Genomic DNA, 19,450 nt, shown 5'->3' with positions numbered 1-19,450 from the left:
TGGATGGAAATTGCAGGGAATATATTTCAGATAAAAACCAGGAGGAACATTTTCATTGTTAAGAGCTGTGGAGCAGACTGCCTCTGGAGGTGGTAGGCTTTCCTTTGCCTGTTTAAACTGGTCAGCCATTTCCCAAAGATTATGTACTTGCATCCTGCATTGAGCATGGGTTTGGGCTAGACCAGGGATGGCTAACTGCCATGCCAGGGCCTGACCTGTACCCCAGTAAAAATTCTCTCTCTCTCCCTGCCCCCTTCTCTCTCTCTCTCTCTCTCTCTCTAACACACACACACACACACACACACACACACACACTGCACAAGATTGTCTATTTTGGCAGCAGCAGCAAAAAAAGAAAAAGAGAAATACATCACTGGAGTGGAGGGAGAAGTTTGATAGGGATGCAAACTGCTAGTTCCCTGATTATCAGACTGAAAACTGGACAATTGCTGTGATAACAACCATCCTCAGATCATCTGCATGGATCAGCTGAATGTGTGTGAATGTCCCTTTGAATGTGTGTATGTTAGAAAGTGTGTATCCTGGGAGGGTGTGCGGCCTGCAAGAGTGTGGGGTGGCCTCACCTACTTTTAGCCACAGCCACTACTCGCATGAAATCTCTGGAGGGTTGACCACGAGCAATGGTAGACCTTAGCCCCAAAATGATGAGATATCTCTGGACCAGATGCTATGTGACATTTCCCTTCCAATGATATAATTCATTTATTCTTTATTAGAAACAACTTTGTGTTTCAATAGTCTCACAGGCAGTATGAAAGCTGCTCATTTTAGCCCCATCAAATGGGGGGGGGGGAGAGAGATGCTAATTATGCAAGCACACTATAACCTCTGCCATGCTTACTTACGCACACAGGATGGAAGCTGACCAGACCAGTTGTGATCCTGCTGGCATATTCGCACAGAAGAGCCGATGAGTCGAAAGCCAGGACTGCACTGATATACAACAGTGTCTCTGTAGCCATAATTCTCTCCAATTACTTGGCCATTGACTATAAGGTCTGGAATACCACAGTGTCCAGCTACAAAAAGATACAATTATGGTGGTTTACAAACAGGAACAACGCTTTTATTTCTCGTCTGCCATTATTGTTTGTATTTCACAGTGGTACCTCAGCTTAAGTACTTAATTCGTTCCGGAGGTCCGTTCTTAACCTGAAACTGTTCTTAACCTGAAGCACCATTTTAGCTAATGAGGCCTCCCGCTGCTGCCGCGCCGCCAGAGCATGATTTCTGTTCTTATCCTGAAGCAAAGTTCTTAACCTGAAGCACTATTTCTGGGTTAGCGGAGTCTGTAACCTGAAGCGTGTGTAACCTGAAGCATATGTAACCCGAGGTACCCCTGTATTTATATTTCACCATTGCATTTCCTTCATGCAATACATATATAAAACATATAACACTTCTGCCCATAAAACTTACCACAACCCTATTGGTAGGTTAGCCCAGGAAGTAGTGAATGCCCAGTGTCTTTAATGACTGAAGGGAGATTTGAAGCATGGTCTTGAATAAAAATAGCCACAGCCAACATAGTGCAGTGGCTAGAGTGCTTGATTTAAATAAATAGCTTCGAATCCCTGCTCAGCCATGAATAAGCCTGGGTAACCTTATGCCAGTCGCTCTGTCTCAGCCTGAAATGCTTCATAATGTCATTGTTAGGGCTAAATGGTGTAATTCTCATGCAGGTTGCCCAATAAGACACCAGGGATTCATGGGATATAAAACTGCTTAATAATAATAATAAAAATATCTAAGCAGTGTACATAAAACTGTAAAATAATTGGGGAATCTCCTCCCATTTCCTTCTGCTGGCAGGCTAAGAACTTCTTATTTAGATCGCCATTTGAAAACTAAGATGCAGATAACGCTGACCAGTGGGCTGCTATCGAGGCGAACTGTATTTTCGTTCTGGTTTTAAGTGTGTATTTTAACTATTGTTTTCAATTAGTCAGTTTTATTGCTCTGCATTTCATAATGATGATTTTAAATGTTGTAAGCCATCTTAAATCCCAATTTGAGAGAAAGGTGGGCTGTAAATACATTAAATTAATAATAACTAAATTGTAAATGGTATCCAAGTAAATAGGTCTGCTAGTGCAAGGATTTCCACTTGTCCAATGGAACGTCCCCTTCCTCTCCCTCTCCCTGTGTATCCTCCCCAAAGCTGTTCCAAAGGGATGGGGAAGCCAGAACAGATTTAGGAGGGCATGGGTAGAGAAGATGGAGGGGAAAATCCTTCCTACAGGCAAAAGACTTTACGATAGCGGGTCTGTTTAGTTGGATACCATCTTATTTGTCAAGATATAATGGATATATTTATTTTGCTGAAATAATGTTTACAAAGTTCTAAATAGAAGTTCAAGACCACCTGGGGGAGAATTAAATTCCCACTCCGCCCCCTCAGAGCATAGTGCAGGTGTTAATTGATAAATCAACCACACAATGCCAAATGATGGTTGGCTTTATTTAAATGCATACCTTGTATAATAATCACCTGTCATTTTGTGAAGTGCATACATTCCGTACATTCTTATATGAAAAAGTGGGTTCCATAGAAATTTATTTCTGTGCAAATTTGGGAACATATCTACTTATGTGTTACCTGCTGTACAAAACCAAAGTTCGTTAATGCTATTTCAGAGAGTTCCCAATTATACAGACTCAATCCGCCCTGAAGCATCAACAAACACACACACACACACACACACACACACACACTTATAGACTGTATATATTTCAAAAATGACATTCTCCTCATAATTAAACAGATGTGCAGTGGCAGTCAACTAAATTTTACCCAGAGTAGACCCACTTAAATTAATGACTATGATTAAGTTAGGTCCATTCATTTCAATAGGTCCACTGAATAAAACTTAGTTGCATATCACACATAAAAATGAATGGTGATGGAGGTAAATATTCTCCATCTGAAGACAGTAATATATGAACTGTGGAAGTGTGAAGGGATGCATTGCTGAAAGGGAAGGGATATTGTGAAAGCTCTCATTTATAGTCATTTCCATCACCAAGGAAACCACTCTTTTTTTGTCTGCACATCTTGGGGAATGGCTGTCTCGTTATGCCATGAAAAAGGAGATGCACAAGGGCTTCAAACAATGGCAATAGTGCTATTATTACAAATAATTGGTGAATGTTTACTGCATAGCCATTCCAGCATGGCTTGTTTAATTCCCCTTCAGTTTCAATGAGTTGGAGTAGATTCCCCCCTCCCTTTCCCTTTTTTGCTTCTAAAATGTCTGTGATGAAAAGAATTTCAAGAGTGCCTATTTGACACTGTCAAGAATGAGAGAACACCTGCCACTGTAAAAACCTTTCTGCACGCTATACATTTTACGGCTCCTTTTCTTGTTAATGGTCTTATGGTGCTTCCATTTTAAACCATTTCAGTGCTCTGGGCCAGATGAAGGAGAGGGAGCAAAAACATTCGCTTTTCCAAAGTTCGAAACCAATCTATCTGGCCATTTGGGAAAAAGAAAAAAAGTTATTCAACTTATTCAACTACGATCCAATTTAAAATATAATCACTCTTGATCATTTCTTTGTAGGACAGTAACTTTTTCCATGCTCCCCCCCCTCCCAGCTCTTACATTATGTTTCTGACTAAGTCCCCCTTCCCAATATTTCAGAGAAAAGAACAAATTGCTTCATTCAGTATTATCAAAACAAAATAAATGAATTAACTTTTTCTTTTTCTTTTGGTTATTTTGTTACAAACATGCCACTTCTGATAACACACAACATTCTGGAATGGGACCAATATGCCACTATATTCCTTCTGTTTAATCCATAATCAAGATTCCTTTCTATTAACTGATTTTTGGGGTAATAAACATGTCAGGTTGCTTAACAGCACTTAAGGGACAGTCCTAAACAAAGATCCCTCAAGATAAGTGAGTTAGAATATGGTGGAAATCCAGCACAGCTTGCTGGATCCCAACTCAAGTCCCCAATTAAGTTCTTCCAAAGATGTCAGTCTAACTTGCTCATTCCAGGCTCAGCTGGATGAGCCAAGGGCAGCATAATTCCCCCAAAAGGGAAATAACTGACATGGGGGTTGGATGCTAACCGTGTTGGTGAAAGCTTTCATCTTTGGCTGTAGAATGTGCTGCATGGTAAATTTTATATCTCAATAAATTAAATCATGAGAACCACCTAGGCTAGTCTGTTGCAGAAAACCAATTCAGATGATATGCTCTGGGACACCAAAGCTAATAATAATAATAATAATAATAATAATAATAATGATGATGATGATGTATTATTTATACCCCGCCCATCTGGCTGGGTTTCCCCAGCCACTCTGGGTGGCTTCCAACAGAATATTAAAATACAATAATCTATTAAACATTAAAAGCTTCCCTAAACAGGGCTGCCTTCAGGTGTCTTCTAAAAATCTGGTGGTTGTTTTTCTCTTTGACTTCTGGTGGGAGGGCGTTCCACAGGGTGGGTGCCACTACCGAGAAGGTCCTCTGCCTGTTTCCCTGTAACTTGGCTTCTTGCACTGGACCTCAGTGTCCAGGCAGAATGATGGGGATGGAGACGCTCACTATGCTACACTAAATATGTTATCATTTCAGGTAAATGACTATATGCTGTTTTGCATAATTTTATTGTTATACGAACATGTCTTCATTCTGTTGTCATGGGTCCATGCTGAAATGGATCTGCAATAAACAATTCTCCTGACTGATATGTTATGGAGAAACAGAGCTAAGTATCATCATCATCATCATGCTCCCAAACACCCAATGACCATTCTCATTTGCTTTGCGTAGATATTAAATAGCACTGGAAACAAAATAGTGCCCTGTGGCACCCTACTGCACAACCATGGCTTGAGAAGCACTCTCTCAATGCAACTCGATGCACTCTGTCCTGTAGGTAGGACAAGGACTATTGTAGCACAGTGCCCCCCAATTCCCACTGCACAAAGCCGGTCCAGGAAAATACCATGGCCAATGGTATTGAAAGCTGCAGAGAGACTGAGAAGGAGTGCAAAGGTCATACTCCCCTTGTCTCACTGTCTGTAAAGCTCATTCACCAGGGTGACTCAAGGTGACTCGGTCCTATGGCCAGGCCTGGATTCAGATTGGAATGGGTCTAAATAATCCATGTCACAATAATGTTTGCAGTTGCCCCACCTCAACTCTCTCCACCAACTTCCCCAATTGATTCCAGTCCAAAGGGTCCATGGATGGTTCTTTAGGAGTAATCACTCTATCACTCTTTCAAGGCAGCAGGGACCACCTCTTTATGCAATGAAATGTTAACCACACTCTGGACCCAACCAATCAACTCCCCTCTGCTAGATTTTATAAGCCAGGAGGGCTGCATATTAGCCACAATTTCTTTAATTTACTTAACGCCTACTAACTGTTAATATTTCCATGTTTTATTTCTAATCTCTAGGTTTTCCATGGGAAAAGTACAAAAATGGTACATTAAACAATAAATTGGAAATGCCACCTCCCTTGGCAAGCTTCTGTATCTTTTAAATGTCAAATAATTTGATTTGAGAACTGTGAGAAGGCAACAATCCAAGCTTTTTTACAAGTTTGTATTCCTTTATTTTTATCCTTTCAGACTAATGATTCCCCAGGAAGCGGAAACATTCAGTTCTGCACAGGCATCAAACAACTGTGACCTTATAGTGAGCAAGCCGGTAATTGTTTATGGTAAAAGTTCTGGAGAATTGGATTCTGCTCATGTAGTGGTTTCTTGCAGTTCTTAGTTTCTAATTGGTTTCCTTTACCATTTCTTTTAAGGTCTAAGGGGAAATAAATATAACTAGTTGTCAAACAGTCAGAGCCTCGCTTATTTCCCTATGACAAAGAATTCCCTTGGCAAGACAAAGAGGAGTAGTTAAGCTGTCCTCCATGGAACATCTGTTAAAACAATAGCCCTTTAACAATGTTCAGAATGTGGGTGGACTGGACACAATCTCCATTCTCTACTGACCCACTCCTGCTATTTTTCACAAGCTGATTTTTTCTGGGTACACAGGCCCCATATACTGTTTGTAATTGCGTAGACTCCAGGTACTTGTTAACACCTGGAGACTAGCAGTAGGGATGCTTGAAAAAAACTCATGCCCTTCCCCAGTTCCAGTGTGAGCTGACCTGATTCCTCTTGGGTTAATGTGCAAAGCAGAAGGCAGTTAACGTCCAGCTTTTGCACTGCTCTGAATTTTGTGTTACATTTTGGGGAGTTAGGAACTGCCAGATTGGTTTTTAAAACGTATATTTTGAGACAAAATATCTTTAGAGATGTATGAAATGTATGAAAATGCATTCAAAATACATATTATTGTGTGTGTGTGTGTGTGTGTGTGTGTGTGTGTGTGTGTGTGTGTTTAAATACACATTCTGATGGAGTTCCCACTTTAAACATTTCAGGTTACTGTTGTAATGGGATGAAACATATTTATCAACAAACACATGCAAAAGTGATATGGATGGACCCTAGTTGGAGAGGTAGCAGTGTTCCTGTGTCAACACTTCAGATCTACACACATGTAGAAAGCTAATCTCTGCCAAATACTTTTAGCTCAAGTGGCTCTGCCATTTTGTTTTTGGAAGGCTAACCATGGAAAAAAATTGGAACCACAGAACCATTACTAAATTACTAGTATAAATAAAAATGAAAACATACAGGTTGGGGCGGAAGGCTGAGCAAAGGAAGAATGAACATTACCCCTGCAGGTTGAAATCCTAAAAGTAAAGTTATATTACCATGTGCCATTTCATTGCATTGCCTTGCACTCTGCCATTGTGATGATAAATGATAATGGAACTATAATGGCAACTTCAGAATGCTATCACTGCCTTAAACTCAATTGGAAAGGATATTTCAGTAAGGAAAGTTTCTCTTGAATGCAACAGAAATAAATTTGTTGACAGGAAATGGATGCTCAAGTCAGCACATATGGTCACATGACCACACAGTAGGGCTGTAAATTTACAATTGGCACAAAGGGAAACTAATTCCTTACCTAAGCATCTTGTTTCCGTTCCACTCCATAGTCCGGAAGAGAGACATTCCCTTACAGCTGAGCCCACCAACATGAATCCTAAGTCACAAGTGAAGATAGCTGTTGAGCCATAGGTGATCTGAGTTCCAATCTTATTCCCATTTGGAGGTATAGGAAGCTCGCCGCAGGAAATAACTTTAAAAGTTAAAAGAAGGAGAAATATGTTGCACACACAAAATCCACATGTAAACATTCAGTGCTCGTTTTTCAGTGAAGGTGATTAAAATGCTACATCTTAGGGTGAATGTAGAGTGATAGATGACTGCAAATAACAAACCCGAAACATTATATTATAAAAAATGTTCATACTATCAAAAAAATTGTTAAATTATACTAATGTCATAGAAAAAATTAATGACTTTTATGGCTGTTTTATAAATAGTTACCAAAAAACCCCCCTCACTTTAATCTCACTCCTTGCTTTCTGAAATGTATGAAGCTGCCCCTGAATGTGATTAGTATAAGTCAGCATGAATATGAGTTGTTTCAGATGCAGACCTATCTTCTGAGTAAGCCATCATGATGGACTTGTCTGCAGAAATATTGAGAATTTAATAGGTTTGGGCCGGACAATTTTGGCCGGTACTCACTTTGGCAGTACGGTCTCTCATTCCTCCAACTCCAAGTTCCATTGGGAAGACATTCAATGGATTCTGGTCCCAATCCATGATATCCTGGATCACAGCTGAAAACAACTTTTGTTTTGTACTCATAGTGAGAACCATTCACTATACGCCACCTTCCATGTTCCAAGGTGAAAGAATTGATGCTTGGGCATGTAACAACTAGAGAGAGGAGGGAGGAAAATTTGTCTTGAAGTCCAATTAGTAAATTTGTGAATATGAAGTTATATACATTTACAACATCATCATCATCATCATTATGCCCCATCCATCTGGCCAGGTTGCCCCAGCCAATTTAAACAGCTGCACAATAATCTACAGCTAATTTGGGGAGTCAAGCTATATTCATTTTATGAATATGAATACCCTGTATTTCATTTTTTTTCCTCCTTAGATCTGGAGGGTGAGTATTATTTTACTGCTCAAACAAATTATTTAATGGATAGTGTATCACAGTTTTAAAGCACTTCCAGATTACGGGCATTCTCCCCCAACCCCCTTAGTCATCTTTAACTTTCGCTGACACAATGAGAATTCCTGCTTTCATTCCCCCTCTAGAAAAACTACCCCTGCTCCAGAAATGGATCATGTTATGGTTTACAAAAGTCATTTCCCTTGATATTATCATTTGGTTGCATGGGGGAGAGGGGAAACTCAAACTCTCAGCTTAGTAACAAAACTTTACAATCACAATACTATCTTACTTTTATAGTGTGTTTATCCTGAGTAAGTGCTATGCAAGATTTAAAATAACAACAAAGCTCTGCAGATCAAGATATATTTGCAAATAACCAGTGATTCACTTACAGCTATTTAAAAAATTGAGGTCCATGAGTCAATTCTTTTAACTCAACACAACATATCCTTCCTCCCTTGTGTTACTCCATACATGCCTTTAGGGAGATGTCCAACACTTGGAGAATTTCACAGCTTTTGATGCTTTTTCATGAACCTATGCCTGCAACTATGATCTAAATAACCCCATAATGTTTACCAAACCTTTCTGTTGCTCTGCTATTTTCATTAACCAAGTAGTTTCTTTGCTTCTTCTAGTTTGCATTCTAATCCCAACGGCAGATGCACTGGTTGTGGAATTATTGGGCAGCTTTGGGCTAGCAACTGTTCACTTAAATGAAAGCTGATGACAACAAAAATAGCAAAAGAAATTCAGCTGGAAAAGTACATCTAGATTGCCCTTACCTACGCAACGAGGTGTTTTATTATGGTTGCTCCACGTGCCATCTGGCTGACATGCTGCTGTAGTAAGTTCCTTGGATGATAGCCTGTACCCATCATTGCAAAAATAAGTAACCCGTGTGCCTACCAAATAATCTGTAGTTAATATCCCACCATTCACTGGGGCTTTGGGAATGCCACAAGAGATAGCTGCAGGTTTGAAACAAACACACAGTTAGACACAATATCATCATACTGCCTTGTCTTAATCTGCTTATCATATCTTTGAAGTTCAGAAACATATATGTGTATGTATCTATCTATATAGAGAGAAAGGAAGGAAGGAAGGAAGGAAGGATTAGGAAAACATATAAAATATTATCAAGGAAGATTTATTTTAAACCCCTTCTTAGGCTGGAACACAGCAAGCAACAGCACTCTCACTTGCTCTTTGTAATCGCTCATTCATTCCAGATGGTCTCCACTGTTTCAGTATTCAACTGTACAATGTATAGAACTGCTGTATTCAGGTCTTGTTTGCTGGCTTCCTATTGGCAACCGGTTGGCCACTCTGAGAACAGAATGCTGGACTAGATGAGCCTTTGACCTGACCCAACAGGGCTTTTCTACTATTTTTTATGTTCTTACTCGACCTTTCACAGGTTAACCATCAAGAATAAGTCCCAATGAATACAGCAGACTTACTTCAAAGTAAATAGGATCAAACCAAATTAACTCATGCACATATCTTGACTGTTGCTGCAATGGCCCTGAACTGCCATTCCAGACTAACAGGTGTATCTTAACTGAACACTGTTGATGGGGCAGAGGCTTCTTGTGCACCTGAAAGCAGCAGGTGACCTTAGGGGGATAGAGGGCAGGGCACATGACACACATCTGTATCATCCAAAATAGATGATTGGCTAGGAGACCTCCAGTGGAACAGTCTGAGCAGCTGCCACTGCTGTCCCCATCCCAGAGGATCTGCTACCTAAAGCAGCCGCCTCACACTGCAAAACAGTAGGAGCAGCCCAGATCATAGTGATGGTCATTACCTTCACTATTATCCTCACCATCATTGAGATACAGTGTGGTGAACTGGTTAGACCAGGCACGTCCAAAGTCTGTTTTAGGGGCTTAATCCAGCCCGTCAGTCGGTTTAATCCAGCCCCCACAGGCAATTCCTCCCCATGGTTCTAAAAAAAGGTCAACAACTTTGGTCAGCCCGCATGCTGCATGTTCACTTCATAAAATCTGGCCTTCTTCTTTGAAAAAGTTTTGGACACCTCTAGGTTAGACTAAAACTCGTCAAACACTGTATTTCAGCCTAACCTACCTCACAGGGATATTTTGAGGATAAAATGGGAAGGGGAAGAACCATCAGGTTTTGGGGGGAAATATGGGATGTAAATGTAACAGCAGCAGCAGAAACAACAACAACTAAATCAAAGTAGCAGCAGTGGCTCTAATGGAGGCAGATATAGTATATCAAAGGCTCTTCTGTGCTTCGACCTTTTGCACACAGTTTACTTTTGCTTGTTCTAATAAAGCCACTGTACCTTTTCTTTCCTCCAATAACCACATCACCTCCTATTTCCTTCCCTGGCTATCCTAGCAAACTAATATTTGCCAGATATTGTTTCCCTCTAGATATTTTTTCCATAAATATGAACTGATGCAGTAGACTACATGGAACAATGCAAACTGAAGGCTGAGGTCGGTGCGTTTGGGACATTCTTCTGCCTCTATTTTATGGTTCTAAATTTTTCACAGGCCCATCAATTGAATGTAGACCAGATAAAAATGATTTGATAACGCTGAAAGGAAAATAAAGGGATTGTTCTGGTTTGGATAAAGATAACGCAATGAAGGAAATTCTCACTTGTAGAGGCTATTGTGACACAGGATTTGCCTAGGAGGAAAAAACTATTAATAAAAAAGGCAAACCACAGTAAAATATTTTTGGGCTAAATTGAGTATATATATTACAGCTTAAGCATGGTGTCGGTTCCATACATTTTGGCACCATTACAAGTGCTACTGCCTGCCTGAGAACCCACAAACCTGGGGGAATCCTACTTGGGAAACAGATATTCAGCTCCACTTTCTAGCTCTTGATTCCCTGAATTTAAGGGCACTTAAGGTAAAGGTAAAGGGACCCCTGACCATTAGATCCAGTCATGGCCGACTCTGGGGTTGCGGCGCTCATCTCGCTTTATTGGCCGAGGGAGCCGGCATACAGCTTCCGGGTCATGTGGCCAGCATGACTAAGGCGCTTCTGGCGAACCAGAGCAGCACACGGAAACACCATTTACCTTCCCGCCAGAGTGGTACCTATTTATCTACTTGCACTTTGACGTGCTTTCGAACTGCTAGGTTGGCAGAAGCAGGGACCAAGCCCCCATTGCGGGGATTTGAACTGCCAACCTTCTGATCGGCAAGACCTAGGCTCTGTGGTTTAACCCACAGCACCACCCGCGTCCCTTAAGGGCACTTATGGGGGGCTATTCCAAACATATCATTTAAGTGACAACCGCATATGTCCCAATGACTGAATTGGCACCCCGGTGCTGAAAATGTGCACACTTTACCCTAACGTGTGCAATTCAATGCAGACTGCCGGCTATGCATATTATATTGCTTTACTGTTGAATGTTTTGCTTCATGCCACTTGGTTAATTGCATTATGCCCTGGAGCTTGTCGTGAATAATGGCTCAAAGATTCCCTAGCTTAAATAAGTCAAATAAAAATGGAGTTTTTCTCCTTTTTTGCATTAACTGGAGTTAGCAACGCTACTCGTGCACTAGAGCATCCATGGATATTTGGAATGGAATCAAAGTGGGCAAATCCAATTCTGTAAGGAAAAGCTGATTACCTTGACATGCCGGGACAGGTGCATCCCATGCATGATATCCATTGGGAGATTTCCGGCACAAAGCGTTGCTTTTTCCGACGAGGCGGAATCCGCGGTCGCAAGCCCAGCGAACCACACTGTTCAGCTGCCCACCTGTCTGACTAACAATGAACCCATGAGGAGGTGACTCTGGGGTGCTGCAGTAAAGGGCTTTGAAAACAAAAGAAAGAAGCAATCAGTGGGTGGATTTCTTCCCCACATATCACCTTATTTAACTGCAGGCATTTTCCTGTGGGGATTGCAAACTTTGTAGCCTTGACCCCTTTAGCAGCAGTGTTGAAGACCCCAAGGAAAGGAGGGATAATAAGGCTGTATTCTGACAGTGACCACATCTCAGCCCACTTTGGGGTGGGGGCAATAGCAAGCAGGGACAAAAAGGGCTTCATAATACTTTGAAAATGGGGCAGCCTGGTTGTCACCTATATGCCCCAGTGGGAAAAGTAGTGAAGGTCTGGCCTTAGGCTAATGATAACTGTGGTTGTTTCACCTGTTTACACTTGGCTTTTGGCTTGAGAAAAAACTGCACAAACATTTGGGTAAGGAAGATGGATCTCTGGGTTGCATAGATAAGCAGAATTCACAATCAACATATCCAAACTCATAATCTCTTGTAAAATATCTGTATTGCATATTTTTTAATAGGGCATAAACGACTTCACCAGTTAGGACATACATTATGATTCTTTTTCCTATGTACAAACCTTGTTTATTAATCTTATTTCTTCCCATCTGATCACATTTGCATGTGTTAATTACAAATGTAATCTACTTAGATTGTGTCAACATCCAAGTTCAAATTTTTATCTGAAGTTTCTGCATAATGTAATTGATACTTGTTTTAACATGTATCTAGGGTAATTAATATGGGTAGGAAGATCATGAAGGATGGCATCTGCAGCATGAAAAGAATATGGATACACCAGGCATGAGGTGGAGGACAGGGAGAACTTTGACACATTGAACAGATGGAAATGACTATTACTTTATTTTTTCTTTTCAAGAGAACTTCTGGTTCAAGATGGGTCTTGCATAGTGTACACCCCCACCCACCCCCATGCACCCTCCCCACACTTCTGTTTGAAATACTGTTGTCTGCTTCTTTGATATCTTTTTTCAGAGGCAAATTGGGTTTGTATTCTTTAAAAAGATCATTGAGGATAGTCCAGTCTGTAACTTCTGTCTGCAAATTAACTCAATGAACACCTCTAAAATTAGCTCTCTAGCAATGAATATTTTGTGCTTTCTTTCTTTTCTCTAGCATGACGTAGGTGAGATACACACACACACACACACACACACACACACACACACATACAAACACTTTTATTATTGTTTTGTCTTGGGATCCAGAAGTTGTCCTGTCCAGGGAGTTTCCTGACTTTCCAGCTCACATGGTTAATTATCAAAAGGCAATTAATTGGCTAAAGGGCACTAAAGAAGCTGGAGAGAAGCTTTTTTGACCATAGGATTAGGTCAGGCTTCCTCAACCTCGGCCCTCCAGATGTTTAGAGACTACAAGTCCCATCATCCCTGACCACTGGCCCTGCTAGCTAGGGATCATGGGAGTTGTAGGCCAAAAACATCTGGAGGACCAAGATTGAGGAAGTCTGCAAATGGGATTTCTCCTTCCTCTTCTATCCATGTGCCAGCACAATGTGCTCCAGGGGGTTGGGAAACCCTGTGGAGCAGATTGGGGGGAATGTGATGTGGGACAGGATAGAGAAGGAAGGGAAAATTCCATTACAGCATGATGCTGGCTGGATCTTTCCAACGCTGACTATGACAGCTGAAAGTTGAGCTTGCTGGTGTATTTGAAAGGTAGAAAAGATAGAAAAGAGAAAGATTTGATTGACTTACCTATATATCGTATCCTGAAACCTTTTTTGTTTGTGCCATGGTCTGCAGACCACCGGAGAAAAACTTCATGGCCACTGCTAGTTATGTTTAGAGATGAGGAATAATCTCCACTTAGGGAGATTAGTAACGGACTGTGACTATTTGATCCTTGGTGATGTTGGAAGAGGTAGCAAGGCAGAGAGAAGAAAAGAAAGGAAACTAAAATTAGAGATATACTAAAAGAGATTCCTAAACAAGTAGTAAGTAAATTAATGCAATACATTGTAGCCATATCATTAATGGCATATATAGGGAATTTTTAATAACAGGGTGCAATCTAAAATGAAAAGCAACAATAACACTGAAACCGCATGCATGATAAAATACACAACTTAAAAGTTACTGGCTAAAAACAATGTATACTAAATCATCCGAGGTTGTATGTCCTATAGTTACCATCAAACACCTCAAGTATATCAAATTCCTTTTCTGTCTGGAAGAATTCAAAGTAAAGGCTGATATTATAACCCTTTTCCACTGTAATGGTCCATGCACACATCTGGAGGTTTGGATAGCTATCTGGGTAGCCAGGGCTCAGTATCACTCCGGTTGAATCCAGACGCAATTCATTTGCAGGACAAAGAACTGCAAAAGAGAGGAATTGCTATAAATGTTTAGATAGCTGGAAAACTGCATGACAGAAGTCTTATTTTTTCTACATTTTAAACGTGTGCACCAATAATTTCATTTCTATTAACATAGAACAGATAAAAATCAGTACAGGTTTTTAAATTTTAAGAATAATGCTTTATAGTTTTTGCATTTGTTCTCCTCTCCCTTTTGTTAAGTGACCCAAATGTTCCTTTTCTGGTAAAAACATTTATGAATTAAATAATGAAAGATGCCAAGCTTTTCCTTACAGTTGCCTCTCTGACAAAGGGGTATTGGATCCAGGGGGCTCTGTCCAACCCTTGCCTCATAATGCCTCAGTTTGGGGCCTAATAATGGTTCCTGCCAGCAGGAAGTGCAATTTAAGCAGCAATCAGTTTCCTCCCTCATTCCTAGTAGGTACTTTTCGGATCTCTGGTCCCTAGCATGGTGGGAGGGTACCTCCCCCCCTTCCTATCACCACCAGTGGGGAACTTGAAAGCAAACACTTTACACCAGCACTGGAGTAGAGTCTATGGTCCTTGAGAGACATTTGGGACCATTTAAGCTTAATTAACTCATTTGGTTTCTTTTCATTCTTGTTGTTCCTCCACTGGCTTTCTGCAATGTGAAGGAACTGTGTTCCTCTGATTCTGTATTAGAGAAAAATTACATTGCTTCTGTTCCAGGCTATCACTTTAATCATTTGTTTCTGCTTTCTACAGACGCCAATTAACTGAAATTTGTGTGTATGTGTTTGTGTGTGCAGGCAAATAACCATTGACCCAGGAGCAGAGTGTTTATGCTACAACATGACTTCCACTAATTTAAAATGCCATGGGAGTTTCATTGGCATTATAAGAGTTTGAGCAGCTGCAACTGCTTGATGGGTTATTTACCAAGGTAGCCAAAAGAATTGCCCATAGGAAGCCAATACAGAAGGCCTTTCTGAACAGACTTTTCCTTCTGAATGGTGTTTACTGGAGGGTTAGATGGATTCTGTTCAGGGTGAAAGGGGTCCTGTGGCAGTAGGTAATCAATTTATGTCCCTTATCTGATATTTTATTTATTTATTTATTTCAAAACATTTATAGGCTGCTGAATCAGAAGAATCTCTAAAGGGTCATGTTACCAATTGTACACATGTATAATATGACTGGAACAACATATGTTGCCAGTATATTCTGCTCCGAATGCACAGAGGTTATGAATCTTTCTTGCCACTACAGTTTAGTGCAGTGGCAGGAGGTCCATTTTTCTGTATTAACACTTACCTCCCACCAGTACGCACCCTAGACATGGTGGTTAAGATTTGGACCGACCTAACAAGTCTTATAGAGCAGACAAATGTGAAAAGCCCAGCTGCTCAAATCCTATTATGTGGGGACTTTAATGCCTGCATCGGGGATGGCTCAGAAAGAAGACTAACGCCACGAGGGATAGATCTGGATGACAGTTTCCCCTTTACTTGCACTTCCATGGACAAGAAAGTTAACCCTCAAGGACTGAAACTTCTAGAATAGGTAGATATTTAATTTGGCACATTTTACTAGAGAATCCTCTGCTATTCTATTTTATGCAACAATCTTAGTAGTTGTGACCATGGTTTATACTGTATGTGTGGTGCCTGATGATTTTTATGGTTATTGCTGTTTTTCCTTTTGTTATTTTTCTGAATGATGCCATGACCTATAGCTAGTGCAATAAAAGTCTATGATGATGATGATGATGAATGCACAGAGGATCGGGGTAGGTGAGTTGCAGAGAACCTCGATAAATGAGGATCGACGTAGCTAGGAAACTGAAGTAGAAATCAGAAAATTCCTGATTTCAGTTTCACCTCTGCCATGAAGTCACTTTGTCTTTGGGAAGCCAACTTCCTCTCAATCTCAGCTCCCCCTTCACTCATTTGCAACATGGCAACAGAAATACAGGATTGCCAAAAGAGTTGCAACCAGTGCCCTTTGAGCACTCTAATGTTCAATGTGTCTGTTAGAAGGAAATCTCTGAAACCTCTGAAAACATATCACAATATGCAAACACATCTAAACAAAAGATATCGAAGCAGAAAACCTTGGCAAGTAGGTGGTGCTCCATCCATCTGTAGCCTCTCTCCAAGTCTACATGTCAGAATCTCATTACCAACTAATGTAAAGCCTGGTAGACACTGGTACCTTATTATGTCCCCTATTTGATAAAAAAAAGGAGAAAGCTGTGGTTAAACAACAATTAATGGGGACTTTTGGCACTGATAGTCACACTGAGTAATGAAGTACCTTTCCCAACATATATAGTTTGCAAATGACCACTGGCGCAAATAGCTTTGATTAGACACAGGAAATGTTGTGGCAAATGAGCAGACACATTTATCATTTCTTGCCAGCTCTACTATTAGTATGACTCACACATTTGGATGCTTATTACTCTGCGAAGCAATGCAGCAGAATGGTGGAGTTTTAAAAGCTTTGCATTTTTTTTTTTTAGTAGTCATGACAGTAATTAAGAGGAAGCCATCAAGTACCCTTATTCCTGCTGTCCCTCCTCAGACATAATATACATTGTGGTTAGTACATGGCTTTTTGAAATTAAAACTGCAAAGGAAAAGATTCAAAAACAACTTTTGAAAAAAACGTAACTATTATTTTTAACACTCTAGAGTCAGCACCCAATGGGTTTCATAACATTGTATTATTCATACTTGTTTATTTGTTAAATGGATTTCTAACCTGACCATGACTTCACAAGGTGGTTTACAAAACAAAACTAAAAAGGTTCAAAACACATGAAACATCATAAGTACAAGCCAATAAATAGAACAGATTTCAGTGACAAGTGCCAATCAATTTTAAAAGGACCAGTCAATATCTCCGTGTGACACTTTAATTTACCTTCACCATCCCCAGAAAAGACACAATGCTGAATAGTCATATATGTAGGCTCAGCACTTGCAGTTGGATGGGTTTTTTTTTTTAAAAAAAATGTTTTTTACAGCAGGTGATCATCCAGCTGAACAAGCAAACAGGTCTTAAAGATAAAAGGGTCTTGTCCATTCAGCCAGGTAATTGGCTGCAGTAAAGCCTCTCCAATTGCATCTGGCTGCATGCACCTTTCTCACAGATCTGCACATCTTGCTGTCTAGGATTGCAGCCAAACCCTGCTGGCCAGATGATTAGTGCCACAGAGTACAGAAGGCTTTACACCATAGTCAACTGAAAAGTCTCAGTGGGACCGTACCATTTCCCAGATTGTGCTAAGAAGTGTCACTATCTTGGAAATAGGGATACATATTGACATAGATGTCAAGTGTCCCTTATTTGAAGGGACAGTCCCTTATTCCAGCGCCATGTCCCGCTGCTGTCCCTTATTGATGGATGTCCCTTAAATGTCCCTTAAATTTCAAAGGATGCAGCTCCTCTCCCTCCCTCCCTCCCTCCCTCCCTCCCTCCCTCCCTCCCTGCCGGCCAGGGAAGAGGGAGGCTCCAACTGTGTTGCTTGGCTGTGTTGCTCACCCAATAAGAAGTCTAAGAACGACTGAGGGGTGGAGCCTGCATGCCTTGTGTGTGGCTAGTTAATGAAAGCTGGGAGGGTTTTGAATGCTGGACGCCATTTTGTTGCACGTACTGCTGCAAACTTTGCAGTACAAAGCCAGGCCGGGGAGCCATCTTAAGTTGAGGTTTCATAGGCCTTGTGGTGCATGTGATTCAGATTCTATTCAGTTGAACCTCTGGTTACAAAGTTGGTTGGACAGTGTTCTCGAAGCTACCAGCATGAGTTTGACCAGACTGCAGGACGACAGGAAGACTGGAGTGCCTGGAACAGGTGAGGCTGCAGGTCCCTTATTTTGGCTGCTGGTCCCTTATTTTCAAGGCTGCTGGTCCCTTATTTTCAAATCTGTAAGTTGACAGCTATGCATATTGAATACATGTGGATTGGCCACAAAACCACCGGGATTTGGCTGTTGGAGAATTGCTAATAGTCTGGGAAAATCTGGACGTATGGCAACCCATGTCAGAAACGTAGATGTCGGTAAATTTCCTTAAAAATAGCTCACAACTTCCTTCTCTTTTTTTGAGATTTCCAACAACTTTGGCCAAAAACTTCATGCTTCTTTAAATTTTACAAAAAAAGTTCAACAACTCTCCTATGAAATATGGCAACTCTGGGAAATAAGAATTGCTTCTGCCATTTGCTGGAGTGAGTGTCCCTCTGTCACCTGGGTTCTCCACAGATGTAAGTGGGATTTCTGTTATTCCCTCTCTGTAGTACCTGGGGCTACCTTCCACTGTTCTGAAGGGCACCCAGCCATCTTGGGCAGTTCTGTGAAGACACATAAGGCTGCTAGCAGAGGGGAAGCAAGCGTCAACTATTTCTGTACCTACCTATGGGAACAGCTAGATCCAATGCCATGGAGATAATTCTTGTTTTCATATTTAGATAATACAACGACAACAGAATCCAGAAAATGGGCTTTCACTGATCATGATCTCCTTATATTTTAATTGTCACCTTCCACCAAACTGCTGCTAGAAATCATAAGCCTATGTAGTTGCACCTTCCAGTTGTCTGAACCTCTGATTATCTAGATATTTTACAAATTCTCAAGGGTCTTTAGTTCAGTTAAATTGTAGGCTGTTCTAGCATGCAAAGCCAGATGAAATTTTTACGTTTGCCCATACTGATACGGAGCTTAAACACCACAGTGCTTGTCTGTGCACATTCAGCAGTTTTCTTTATGGGAGGAAATATATGTTATTTATGCTTAGATTGACTTTACCTATTTCAAATTCATCATCCTCAGTCAGAATTTCAGCATTCGGTATAGCAGGTGGAGGCTGGCACACTCGAAGCTGATATGCTATGGAATGCAAAAGCACAATGATTAATTTGTTGCTCTGTTTCATAGGAGAACAACTTTTATAGCCTTCTCTTGAAAGTATCAACATCTAAAAGCAAACTACCCTGATTCAACAGGACTTGGGATGTTAAGAAAATGCCTTACATTCATTCCCAATGGGGATTGTCCAATTATCACATATGTTGGGGAACCTGGTGAAGGCATTACTACAAGTTTGTGGGCAAAGAAGAAGAAGAAAGAAAGAATACTGTACCAACTCCTTTGCTCACTTTGAATAACAATCTTATAAATGACTAAATGACTATGGCATAACCATACAGCTTCCTCT

The 19,450-nt window shown here is 40.7% G+C and overlaps 1 protein-coding gene across 5 annotated transcripts in view; it reads right to left on the bottom strand.

Moving 5' to 3' along the window:
• The window catches only part of CSMD3 (CUB and Sushi multiple domains 3), a 574,504-nt gene that overhangs the window by 64,967 nt on the left and 490,087 nt on the right, over positions 1-19,450 (bottom strand). For all 5 annotated transcript variants that reach the window (XM_081873886.1, XM_081873887.1, XM_081873888.1 and 2 more), the window contains 9 exons: positions 19,042-19,122; positions 16,341-16,454; positions 14,076-14,264; positions 13,641-13,787; positions 11,745-11,933; positions 8,893-9,078; positions 7,660-7,854; positions 7,031-7,204; positions 867-1,040 (listed from right to left, as the gene is read on the bottom strand). In XM_081873886.1, the coding sequence (XP_081730012.1) occupies positions 867-1,040; positions 7,031-7,204; positions 7,660-7,854; positions 8,893-9,078; positions 11,745-11,933; positions 13,641-13,787; positions 14,076-14,264; positions 16,341-16,454; positions 19,042-19,122 (1,449 nt within the window). The remainder of the gene's footprint in view (positions 1-866; positions 1,041-7,030; positions 7,205-7,659; positions 7,855-8,892; positions 9,079-11,744; positions 11,934-13,640; positions 13,788-14,075; positions 14,265-16,340; positions 16,455-19,041; positions 19,123-19,450) is intronic.

This window comes from Podarcis erhardii (genome assembly GCF_964252035.2).
Source record: "Podarcis erhardii genome assembly, chromosome: 8".
Classification (NCBI taxonomy): domain Eukaryota; kingdom Metazoa; phylum Chordata; class Lepidosauria; order Squamata; family Lacertidae; genus Podarcis; species Podarcis erhardii.
This window is presented reverse-complemented; position numbering and strand designations above follow the sequence as displayed.